At 43.2% G+C, this 13,346-nt stretch overlaps 1 protein-coding gene across 1 annotated transcript; it reads left to right on the forward strand.

Moving 5' to 3' along the window:
* Positions 1 to 1,358: 1,358 nt before the first annotated feature.
* On the forward strand, positions 1,359 to 12,879 carry LOC103277742 (galactose-3-O-sulfotransferase 3-like). The gene is made up of 2 exons (XM_008103807.3): positions 1,359 to 4,541; positions 10,857 to 12,879. The coding sequence occupies exons 1-2, from the start codon at positions 4,438 to 4,440 to the stop codon at positions 12,007 to 12,009; spliced, it is 1,257 nt and encodes a 418-aa protein (XP_008102014.3). The 5' UTR covers positions 1,359 to 4,437; the 3' UTR covers positions 12,010 to 12,879.
* Positions 12,880 to 13,346: the final 467 nt, after the last annotated feature.

Here is a 13,346-nt window from a genome sequence, read left to right on the forward strand (position 1 = left end):
ATCATCGTAAGTAATCACTTGTAGCCAAGTGATTGATCGCCTTCCAAGAGTAAAGTCTTGGTGATGGGTTCATAAGTGACTGTAGAGTCCTATTCTGGATCTGCATGATCTTTCACAATGAGGATATAGATTTCCAGATGAAAGGCAGTCCCGCCAAGGGTTTACTTAATATGCCTTCCTCTTGGCATGTTTCTCCCTTTCTCTATTTGTGCCTCTTCCAATTGCACAGCACTGTTGGTAAAAGCTTATACACTTTGTATTCTGCTTTATCTCCTCGAAGGGACTCAGAGCAGATTACAGTATGCACATATAAGACAAACATTCAATTGCTTTTACACAGTGAACAACAATGACAAACACAGACAAAGGTAAAGGCCTTTCCCTTCCATCTCCAGCGTCTGGAGGTGATGCTCAAATCCAGCCATGGGAAAGTGCTCTTGTTCCATTTTTCCATGCCGATGAGCCTGTTGTTTCAAGATCTCAGATCGTGTTGCTGCCATGTCTGCATGGGGCGGCCTTTTACCTTCCCGCTGAGGCAGTACCTATTGATCTATTCGCATTACATGCTTTCAAAACTGCTAGGTTGGCAGAAGCTAGGTCTGATAGCAGGAGCTCACCCTGACTTGCTCCTTCAAACTGTCAACCCTCTGGGTCAGCAGATTTCCTGCAGCTAGCAATTTAATCCACTGCACTATCTCAGCCCCTGTCTCTCTAGGCCAGACATGGGCAAACTCCCCTCCAGGTGTTTTGGAACTGATCTCCAGTTACAATGCTAGAAGGCCAGGTCTTCCCAGTTCTCTGTGTTTATGCAATCGTTTTTAAGATTAGCCCATCTTTAAGTCTCTTTTGCTGTCCACCAACATTCCGTTTTCCATCTTGAACTGAGAGTAAAGTAACTGCCTTGGGAGTTACTCCACAAGCTCATTGAAAAAGAGTAGGTGACTGAGAAGATCCCAGCAGACTTCAAGTCATGCCAGACTCATCTGATCTCTTTTTTCGACAGAGTTACGAGTTGGGTTGATAAAGGGAACACTGTGGATGTAGCCTACCTGGATTTCAGTAAGGCCTTCGACAAAGTCCCCCATGACCTTCTGGCAAACAAACTAGTAAAATGTGGTCTAGACAAAACTATGGTTAGGTGGATCTGTAATCGGCTAAGCGAACGAACCCAAAGGGTGCTCACCAATGTGTCGTCTTCATCTTGGAAAGAAGTCACGAGTGGAGTGCCGCAGGGCTCCGTCCTGGGCCCGGTTCTGTTTAACATCTTTATTAACGACTTAGACGAAGGGTTAGAAGGCACGATCATCAAGTTTGCAAATGACACCAAACTGGGAGGGATAGCCAACACTCCAGAATTCAAAAAGATCTTGACAGACTAGAGAGATGGGCCGAAACTAACAAAATGAAGTTCAACAGGGATATACTTCACTTTGGCAGAAAAAATGGAATGCAAAGATACAGAATGGGAGATGCCTGGCTAGACAGCAGTACATGTGAAAAAGATCTTGGAGTCCTTGTGGACAACAAGTTAAACATGAGCCAGCAATGTGATGCGGCTGCTAAGAAAGCCAATGGGATTTTGGCCTGCATCAATAGGAGTATAGTGTCTAGATCCAGGGAAGTCTATTCTGCTTTGGTCAGACCACACCTGGAATACAGTGTCCAATTCTGGGCATCGCAGTTGAAGGGAGATGTTGACAAGCTGGAATGTGTCCAGAGGAGGACAACTAAAATGATCAAAGGTCTGGAGAACAAGCTCTATGAGGAGCGGCTTAAAGAACTGGGCATGTTTAGCCTGCAGAAGAGAAGGCTGAGAGGAGACATGATAGCCATGTACAAATATGTGAGGGGAAGTCATAGGGAAGAGGGAGCAAGCTTGTTTTCTGCTGCCCTGGAGACTAGGACGCGGAACAATGGCTTCAAACTACAGGAAAGGAGATTCCACCTGAACATCAGGAAGAACTTCCTCACTGTGAGGGCTGTTCGGCAGTGGAACTCTCTCCCCCGGGCCGTGGTGGAGGCTCCTTCTTTGGAGGCTTTTAAGCAGAGGCTGGATGGCCATCTGTCAGGGATGCTTTGAATGCGATTTCCTGCTTCTTGGCAGGGGGTTGGACTGGATGGCCCATGAGGTCTCTTCCAACTCTACTATTCTATGATTCAAGGATGCAATTAACATCACCCTTTTCAAAACGGGGAAGAGGACAGACTGGAAATCATCAAGGTATCTCTTTTAACCTCTGCCGGGAAAATCCTTGCAAGAATCCTCGCAAACTGCCTTCTACTTAATTGAAAAGACATCCTTCTTGAATCTCAGAATAGCTTCCTCCCCTCTAGAGGAACAGTGGGTATAGTCTTCACTGCACCACAGGTTCAAGAAATGCTGCTCTACATGCTGTGTCTGAAGCCATAAACTGGGAATTCTACCTCCATTTCCCAGACAGACCACAGAAAGCAGGTGTCTATTACCGGCTTTTTTCACTGTGACCTTGGAGGAACTTACTAAGGCAGCTTGCTGTTGGCATTAAAACTGGATTTGGGATCTTTAATCCTGAGGTGGGTGTATTGCTTTGCTGGTGCAAATCCGAGGTGTATTGGACAATGTGGGAGCAAGACAAATTAAAAAGAGGGGTATTCCATGTGGGTGGCAACATGCCAGCTAAACACAGGGGCGCTTTCTTCATTGGCATTTCAAGTGCAACAACTCTGTCTTGCATCAGTTTAGGCTATTATTTGTGACATCTCAGAGGGGAGCGGGGGAAGGAATAATATTGTGCAGCCAGTTAAAGCCTCCTCCGTTGAGATGGCTGCGGTTTGTGTGCTACCTGCAACTCTAAATGCACATTGCACCCTTACGAATACATGAGCCCCTGCCTTCAGTGCTGTATCTAGCTTCACAACAATTTCCTTAGATTTTACAATAGGATATATAAAATGATGAGCAATTTTAACCAGGTAAATGTGCCAGTCTTTCAATGGGAAGTGTGGACCTGCTTTTGTCTGATGAGAGTCAAGTTAGCTAGGATTATTGTTGTTGTGTGCATTCAAGTTGTTTCAGACAGTGGCATATGCTGCTTGTTGGAGTCTCCTTGTCTGGACATCTTTCAGCAGAGGCGGCATGGCCATCTGTCAGGAGGGCTTTGATTGCAGCAGAGGGGCTTATAGTTGTCGCCTGGCTCTCCTCTTTTCTTCCCAAGGGAGGAGCTGCAGAAAAGGCAGCCTTTTTGGAAAATGTGGGGAGGCTACTTGGGATGAACATTTTTCGATAGAGTTACGAGTTGGGTCGATACAGGGAATGCTGTGGATGTAGCATACCTAGATTTCAGTAAGGCCTTCAACAAAGTCCCTCACGACCTTCTGGCAAACAAACTAGTAAAATGTGGGCTAGACAAAACTACAGTTAGGTGGATCTGTAATTGGCTAAGCAAACGAACCCAAAGGGTGCTCACCAATGCGTTGTCTTCATCTTGGAAAGAAGTCACGAGTGGAGTGCCGCAGGTTGCATCCTGGGCCTGGTTCTGTTTAACATCTTTATTAACGACTTAGATGAAGGGTTAGAAGGCACAGTCATTAAGTTTGCAGACGACACCAAACTGGGAGGGATAGCCAACACTCCAGAAGACAGGAGCAGAATTCAAAACGATCTTGACAGATTAGAGAGATAGGCCGAAACTAACAAAATGAAGTTCAACAGGGACAAATGCAAGATACTTCACTTCGGCAGAAAAAATGGAATGCAAAGATACAGAATGGGGGACGCCTAGATCGACAGCAGTACATGTGAAAAGATGCGGGGACATGAGAGAAGCCTCCCACAAGGATGGTAAAACATCAAAACATCCGGGCGTCCCCTGGGCAACGTCCTTACAGACGGCCAATTCTCTCACTCCAGAAGCCACTCCGGTTGCTCCTGACATGAAAAAAAAAAAAAAAAAAAAAAAACGCCTCCTGTTAAATTTCTTTTCTATACTTATTATTGTTCTCACTCTTTTTATGTTTTTAAAAGCACTTAATAAAAATATTTAAAACAAACAAAGAAATTCTGCTCCAAGTTTAGGACCAGTTTGGGGGCTTCTTTGTACCAGATTTGGGCAGCCTTTGTCTCTTGGGAAGCTGGTCTTGTCCTCCAAAATCTGGTTCCCCCATGGTATACTTCAGGCCCTAGTTTGAAACAGCTGCTCTCTTGGGGCTGCGGCTTTTACTTGTCCATCTGCTTCTTTGACTGCGGTGTGTCTCAATGGTCTGTGGAGGTTATGAGCCGCTTTAAGGAGGTGAATCGAGGCATCGCCTGAGAGGCTTAAATGGCCACCCAATCAAAGGCTGGGTTTGGTCCTGGGCTGTCCCGGGGAGTCTCAGTCTGTCTTTTCAGGGAGCATCTGGACCAAGGTCTACTGTCTCCCAAAGAAGTGCTGCCACTGCCACCTTGAAGACCTGGAGAAGATGAACTGCTTCTACTTTTCAGTCGTGATCTGGAAGCACCGCACTTGGCTGCTAGCCACCATCTTGCTACTTCTGATGCTGCTCCTTCGACAACTGACCAAAGAGTGAGTGTTTTGGGGTAGAGTAGTGATGGTAGTAGTGGTGGTCATGGTGAGCTTCATAAGGCTCTTTGGCCATGGAATAGTATGCGAGCCTAGTTGTATTGGTGGGGGGTGTAATTTCTTTTATTTTTATTTTATTTTAGCACTGTCGCCTTCCTTAATTGTAGAATACAAAGGGACCTAAATACTGTATTTTTTTGCTTCCAAGATGCCACAGGTTGTAAGACAATTTCAGTATCAACAGTAGAATATATAGTGACTGATTCTAAAACATCCAACTTACAAATGATTTTATTTTTATTTATTTACTTATTTATTTTCAATTTTTCTATCCCGCCCTTCTCACCTGAAGGGACTCAGGGCGGCGTACAATCGGCAACAATTCGATGCCGACACATCATTAAAACAACAACATATACAAATGTATTACAACCAGTTAAATACTGTATAAAATATAAAACATATGCTTAAAATCCGTTCGTCCAATATCCTCCTACTTTATCCATATAACAGTCTGGGTCGTCTTTATCATTTATTTGTTAAAAGCCTGGGCACATAGCCATGTTTTTAAGGCTTTTCTAAGTTAAGATTAAGATTTAAGACTTTTCTAAGATTCAAGTTAAGACAACAGGAAGTGAGAGAAATCTGTCCCTAGGAAGGGATATTCACTCCTGAAAGAGTTATCATGGGATGGCGGTGAGAATTGGCTTTCTCGCCAATTCTTTTTTTTCACAAGCCTAACTTTTCAAAATCCAATTGTCACAGGGACAGAAAATGTGGTGAAATCTTTGGAACAGGGGCACAGATAGAAAAACAAATATTGAAGAGGTGTTAACCCTTCCCTGTGCAATCCAAAGCTGGAGTTACACTCTTAAAAAGGCTGGAGTTACACTTAAAAAATGTCCCTGTTCCAACTTACATCCAAATCAACTTAAGAACAAATCTACAGAACCTATATCATTTATAACTTGGGAACAGCCTGTATTTATATAAGGAAAAAGTGCATCTTAGAATTGAAGAAATATCATATTTTTATTTATTAATTATTTATTTACAAGCCACTTTTCTCACTTCTGGTGGAACTCAAAGTTGTTTACAGCATAGGTAAAGGTAAAGGTTTTCCCCTGACGTTAAGTCTAGTCATGTCTGACTCTAGGGGTTGGTGCTCATCTCCATTTCTAAGCTGAAGAGCTGGCGTTGTCCATAGACATCTCCAGGTCATGTGGCCGGCATGACTGCATGGAGCGCCGTTACCTTCCCGCCGGAGCGGTACCTATTGATCTACTCACATTTACATGTTTTTGAACTGCTAGGTTGGCAGGAGCTGGGGAAACAGCGGGCGCTCATTCCGCTCCCGGGATTTGAACCTGGGACCTTTTGGTCCGCAAGCTCTGCAGCTCAGCGCTTTAACACGCTGAGCCACCAGGGGCCCCGTCCCTGTTCCAGCTTACATCCAAATCAGCTTAAGAACAAATCTACAGAACCTATCTCATTTGTAACTTGGAAACAGCCTGTATTTATATAAGGAAAAAGTGCATCTTAGAATTGAAGAAATATAATATATTAATTAATTAATTAATTAATTACATGCCACTTTTCTCACTTCTGGGGGAACTCAAAGTTGTTTACAGCATAACAATGGCAAAATTCAATGCCAAACATGCACGTGAAAACATAATAAACAGATCAAATCATAAACAATCAAACAACATCAGGTGTACTTAAGGAACTACTGAAAAATAACAAAATTAGAAATTTAAATATATAAATTTAGGACATGTTTCCTAATCGATCTAATACAGTTAAAACATTAAACGTAAAAAAGGTAGTTTGCGACAAGCCAACAGGGCTAAGGTAGTCTCTGAGTCAGAGTGTTTACGGTGCTGGCCGAATTAGAATTACCATATATACTCGAAGACAAGCCGAGTTTTTCAGCTCTTATTTATGAGCTAAAAAAGCCTCCCTCTGCTTATAATCCGGTCAAGGTCAAGGCCAGCATGGAGCCTGCAGGCTATTGCTTGCAATATGTGATCTATTTCTCTCTTCTCCCCTTATCAGTGTGTTTACTTTTCCAAAGCCTCCCGCTCTTAATCAAAGGAATGTTTTGCAAAGAGAAACACTCTTGCAAGTCAGGAAGAAGAAAAATATATATTCATTAATCTTATGAAAGCATTTTCCCCTGAAATATTTGTTAAACTCTCCTACAGATATATAGGCATTAGCCCCTTGCAAGCTTTTGCCATCTCTATGTACTTTTATATGTGTATCTGTCTATATACATTAATTTTATATATGAATTTGCCCTCATATGTTTGCAAGTCTCTGCAAATATCTATATAAAGAGAGATGTCTGGATAGATATGAATATATTCTTACCTACCTATATATAGGGCTTGCAAATATTACAGGGGGGAAATGAATACACAAATATCTATAGACATGTCTAGATAGATATGAATATCTATCTTGCAAATATTGTAGGGGAAATTCACACACACACACACACACACACACACACACACACACACACACACAGGGGTTTGCAAATGTTTCAGGGGGAAATGCATATGTGAAATTAGTATCTATAATTATAGATCTATATCTAGCGCTGCATTGTTTATATAAGCATTGAATGTTTGCCTGTTACTATGTTGGAAGCTGGCCTGAGTCCCCATGGAGAGATAGGGTGGGATCCAAATGAAGTTTTTGTTGTTGTTGTTGTTGTTGTTATGTTATTGTTGATACCATATTGTTTTTGTTGCCCCTACTTTTCCACTTATAGAGCTAGTTTATCGTTTTTCTTTGAAATACGGTAAATATTCAAAAACATTTAACCTTCTAATGCCTCAATTAATGAAATTTTATTGGTATCTATTTTTATTTTGAAATTTACCCATAGCTGCTGCATTTCCCACCCTCGGCTTATACTCGAGTCAATAAGTTATCCCAGTTTTTTGTGGTAAAATTAGGTGCCTCAGCTTATATTCGAGTCGGCTTATACTCGAGTATATACGGTATTATATTGCACAATCCCACAAGTTTAAAATAACCTATATGGGTCTAGTTACCATCTCTCACCCCTACCCACCTCTGGATTCCCTCCCCATAACGTTAACCCCATTCTTTATGCCCCCGCCAGAGATTTTATTTATTTATTTATTTATTTATTTATTTATTTACAGCATTTATATTCCGCCCTTCTCACCCCGACGGGGACTCAGGGCGGATCACATTAAACATATAGACAAACATTCAATGCCTTTTAACATAGAACAAAGACAGACAAACATAGGCTCCGAGCGGGCCTCGAACTCATGACCTCCTGGTCAGAGTGATTCATTGCAGTGATTCATTGCAGCTGCTCTCCAGCCTGCGCCACAAATAAGGAGTCCTCTGGATACTGTTTAGGCACAGGAATGCAGCCCAGGTTTTCGGTGGGGTGGGGGGGATAAACTGTGGTATGAGGTCTCGAAGAGACAGATGAGGGTGTTTTTCTCATGATGGCAAGGTGTCTCTATCCATGTTGGTAACAGTTCTATAGTGTAAAGATCTTATTGGTTGGCTTAACATAGGTTAAGCTCCTATTATTAGCTCCAGCTCCTACCAACCTAGCAGTTCAAAAACATGCCAATGTGAGTAGATCAATAGGTACTGCTCCGGCGGGAAGGTAACGGTGCTCCATGTGGTCATGCCAGCCACATGACCTTGGAGGTGTCTGCAGACAGTGCCGGCTCTTCGGATTGAAATGGAGATGAGCGCAGGCCCCCAGAGTCAGACATGACTGGACTTGGCGTCAGGGGAAAACCTTTACCTTTTACCTAACATAGGTGGATTGCACATAAATCCAGAGCCCCGAGCTTGTCTAGTCCATAGGCCTTGCCCAACCCACCCGACTCAGAACCCAGACTCAAACTAAAATAGCCCAAACCACCCTCTCCCCAAATTGGCTTTTGAAATGTTTGAAAAAGAAACAAAACATAGAGGATAGGTTAAATGTTTCAGATGTTTCCACCTGTTCCAGCTCCCATTGCTTGTTCAGCCACTGTGCGGAGGCTGGCATTCTGTCTCGCTCTGATCTTTTAAGCATCCGGGTGGCTCATTTCGGTGAGTTTCTAGAGCACAAGGGCACCATTGATGGCATGTGTGATTACAGTGCACATTGGACGCCGTATTGTCCAATCATTGGAGTATAACCCTAAGCAGGAAAGGGAGGTTTGCCATTTTTACTGGGTTTCTTTATTCAGTAATCTAGAATACTGAACTTGCAGACCGAAAGGTCCCAGGTTCAAATCCCGGGAGCGGAATGAGCGCCCGCTATTAGCCCCAGCTCCTGCCAACCTAGCAGTTTGAAAACATGCAAATGTGAGTAGATCAATAGGTACCGCTCAGGCGGGAAGGTAATGGTGCTCCATGCAGTCATGCTGGCCACATGACCTTGGAGGTGTCTACAGACAACGCCGGCTCTTCGGCTTAGAAATGGAGATGAGCACCAACCCCGGTCACGACTGGACTTATTGTCAGGGGAAAACCTTTACCTTTACCTAGAATAACCAGTGTGGCATGTTTGTGTCACTGTAAAGATAATTTTAAATTTGGCACAACTTTCACAAGCTACAAGCCCCTTCATTAGATCCCTGGGATCTACCCGATATGATAGTTCTTCCATACCTTCCATGTGCTTGTCGCAGCTAACAAATTCTGTCCAGAACCCCCAGTCCCAACCTGTTTGAATATGGAGCCTCCGGTGGCCTAGGGGATAAAAGCTTTGTCACTTGAAGGTTGGGTTGCTGACCTGAAGGCTGCCAGGTTCAAATCCCACCCGGGGAGAGCGTGGATAAGCTCCCTCTATCAGCTCCAGCTCCATGCGGGGACATGAGAGAAGCCTCCCACAAGGATGGTAAAACATCAAAAACATCCGGGCGTCCCCTGGGCAATGTCCTTGCAGACGGCCAATTCTCTCACTCCAGAAGCAACTCCGGTTGCTCCTGACACGAAAAAACAAACCTGTTTAAAAATTGAAAAGTGACCAGTCTCAGCTGTCTCTCACTTACTCTTCTGTGTCTTCTGTATAATAGCCACTCTGCAGAAAAGGTAGCCTCCACTCAGATAGAAGTGTTAGAGGATAATGTTTTGGCCTTCTTTGGAGATCTCTTTCCTCTTTTTTCAGCAGTCATCAATAAACAGATCTCTGCTGTTCAGCCAAGCATTTGAGGCCTAGTGGACTGCAGGCTGTGTCTTCAGTTGTTGAATTATCTTAAAGTGTTTGATGCACAGATTGTTTTTTATTATAACTTGCCCTCTGCCTTCCAGATCTGTTGATCGAGGGTAGATTAAGAACAATTTAAAATATCATAATGTTTGTTCTTACTGTTGAGAGCAAGTCCTTCCTTCCTCCCTTCCTCCCTCCCTCCCTTCCTGGGAGCTGGTGGCAAGAGTAAATGTATACTTATAACTGTTTCCAGAAAACAAACAACAATGTATTCCAGTTTATCAAAGCATAGAGTACTTTCTGGGTCAGAAATTCTAACTTTAAATAGTTCATATATGAACCAGCTCCTTAATCTGTTACTAGAGGCACGCTTCCTTGAATTCAGAGAGTGTTTACAATTGATGGATGGCAAAGACTAGCAAAAGGTTCAATGTTTTAAATAACCTATGCCAATAGGAAATACTCAGCTAAGAACAAAAAGTTACCACCAAGTTTTAGATGCAATGAAAACAAACATAAACTGGGGACTGCATTCTAACTTTAAATAGTTCATATATGAACCAGCTCCTTAATCTGTTACTAGAGGCACGCTTCCTTGAATTCAGAGAGTGTTTACAATTGATGGATAGCAAAGACTAGCAATAGGCTCAATGTTTTAAATAACCTATGCCAATAGGAAATCCTCAGCTAAGAACAAAAAGTCACCACCAAGTTTTAGATGCAATGAAAACAAACATAAACTGGGGACTGAGTTTTAATAAAGTAACAAAAACCAGATGCTTTCTGGGTGTCTCCAGTTTGTCTCTGCTGCGTGGATATTCTTCTAATCCTTTCTTGGTCCACCAAAACATTGGAATATAATAGCCATGTTTGGTTCTGATCCAGAAAGCAGAATTATGTTCCGTATAATCCAAATTAGAAAAGAATCTAGTTTCTAGCATTGCCTTAGTCATTTGAAAACTACAATAGTTGGTACAAAGTAGCCTCAACTTTAGGCTGTTTGTCTCTCTGACAACTATCTCTGTCCTTGGCATATACTGCAGTGCTACACTTACAAGAAGCTCCTCTACATTGCATATTAATTCTGCTTCTCTGGCCTTCTCTTGCAGAGAGGTTCTCCATCTCAATCGGAAGGAAGAATTATTGAGTTTGCAGCCAAGGAGCGTTTCTACTCAAACCCTGTCTGTTTGGCATGGGACAGGAAAACCTGTCTCAGAGGAGCCAGGAGATCTCAACATTGTCTTCCTGAAGACCCACAAAACAGGCAGCAGCACAGTGCAAAACATCCTTTTTCGGGCCAGTGAGCGACACAACCTGACTGTGGCATTCCCCCTCTACTCTTATCAGTTTGCCTACCCAGAGCGTTTCTCCAGGGCATTTGTAGAGGATATTCCGCCTGGGGCGACCCACTTTAACCTGCTTTGCAGCCACATGAGGTTGGATGTTGGGGAAGTCAGAGCCATCATGCCCTCCCATAGTATCTTCCTCACCATCTTACGCCATCCAGTGCAGACTTTTGAGTCTGTATTCCACTATTACCTCAACATGGTGCCTGCCTTCCAGCCACTGGCCAACCACTCCAGGCCCCTAATGGCTTTCCTTGAAGCATCAGCTCAGTACTACAATGCTCAGGACTCCAGCAATGGTCTGGCCAAGAACCCAATGGCCTTTGACTTGGGCCTGAGTCCAAGGGACGAAGAATCAGCCAGTAGTGAGTGGTCCATGGAGCTGGAGAAGCTCAACCAGACCTTTCATCTGGTCATGATTGCTGAGCACTTTGATGAGTCTCTTCTCCTGGCACGGGAGCTGTTAGGGCTGGACATGGAAGAGCTGGTCTATGTCAAGCTCAATGTCCGTCATAAGGAAGGGGAACCTCTCTCGAAGGGGTTAGCCCAAAAAATCCAGGCTTGGAACTGGTTTGATATGCAGCTCTACAAGTTTTTCCAAAGGATTTTGTGGCACAAAGTGGAGCGTTATGGCTACATGCGCATGAAGCGAGAGCTGGATACCTTTCGGGCCTTACTGCGGGAGACCGTGGCCAGGTGCTTGGCAGAAGATTCGGTTGGACCAGGGGACATGGCCGATGCCCTGCGGCCTTGGCAGCCAAGCAGTGTCACTATTTTGGGCTACCGACTAAAGCAGAACCTCACCTATGCCCAATATAGCAGCTGCTTCCGCCTGGTCTTGCCTGAACTCCAGTATCATACATATCTCTACTACAAACAGTATGGAAAGGACATGCGCCCGCTCCCCACTACATAGTGCCAGGCAGCTACTGTTTGGGAAGCTGAGAACACGTTTTGCTCATTTACCAGATCCTCCACTCCTTGACCATGGGTGCCGTAACCCTTGGGGATGACATCTGAGACTTTGCAAGATGAACCAGGTTGGAGGTAGAGTCATCAAATTAGAATCTGTTTTTCACACAGATGGGGAAAATGCCAAGGACACCTCCTTCTCATGTATGCCATCTCATCCCCCATGGCACCTTTCAATGTGGGCAGTGGCAATACAACCAGGGATTTCATTTGTAGGTGGTAACGCTTGACATCCTGTTTGCCTTTAAGTTTTCCAACAACAAAGGAAGACATAGCAATGGGCCCCATTGCCACTGTGGGTTAATTCAGTTTGCCACTAACTACAAATAACTGACCACTTGTAATTCACCAGTTTCTCCAAAACAAATGTACAGTAGAGTCTCACTTATCCAACGTAAACGGGCCAGCAGAACGTTGGATAAGCGAATATGTTGGATAATAAGGAGGCATTAAAGAAAAGCCTATTAAACATCAAATTAGGTTATGATTTTACAAATTAAGCACCAAAACATCATGTTATACAACAAATTTGACAGAAAAAGTAGTTCAATATGCAGTAATGCTAAGTAGTAATAACTGTATTTACGAATTTAGCACCAAAATATCACTATGTATTGAAAACGTTGACTACAAAAATGCGTTGGATAATCCAGAATGTTGGATAAGCGAGGGTTGGATAAGTGAGACTCTACTGTATTTCAATGTTATGATTGTAATGTAACAAAAGAGAAATTCTTTTATAATGTAACATTAATTTTCTATTTGCTCCTATAAGTTTAATATTATGGTCTCACTAAACAGCGTAAAAGGAATATATGCTGGCTGCTGCTCTGTTGTGTGTGTTGATATGACAGTGTGTTGCAAAGCACTGTACAATTAGGCATTGTTTTGGAAGAGAGCACTGGATAGCCCAGCCCTTTTCTAGGTTAAATGTAAAGGGCCAGAAGGAATGTGTAGAACACCAGAATTACCAAGAGTCTGGGACTAGTCAACCCATACAATGTATGCATTTCATTAGTTGCTGTTGGATGGAGGCAATGCAGGCACTGTATGTGGGTGGAATAACATTCCAAAGATAGCCCCACCTAGGTCTGTTCTGTTTGCAGAAGCTATCAGAATATGAATTATCTTTATTGTTTATCTGCAAGTTTCTCATGTCTAGCAATAAATATAGTTCTAGATTTTTAACCCCTGAGATAGAGCAAAGCTGTCACAGATTATTAGCATGCTAAGGGAGTAATTTCTTCACCTCAGCAAGGTTCCAATTCAAGAGGGCAAGCC

Source organism: Anolis carolinensis, chromosome 2 (genome assembly GCF_035594765.1).
Source record: "Anolis carolinensis isolate JA03-04 chromosome 2, rAnoCar3.1.pri, whole genome shotgun sequence".
Lineage (NCBI taxonomy): Eukaryota > Metazoa > Chordata > Lepidosauria > Squamata > Dactyloidae > Anolis > Anolis carolinensis.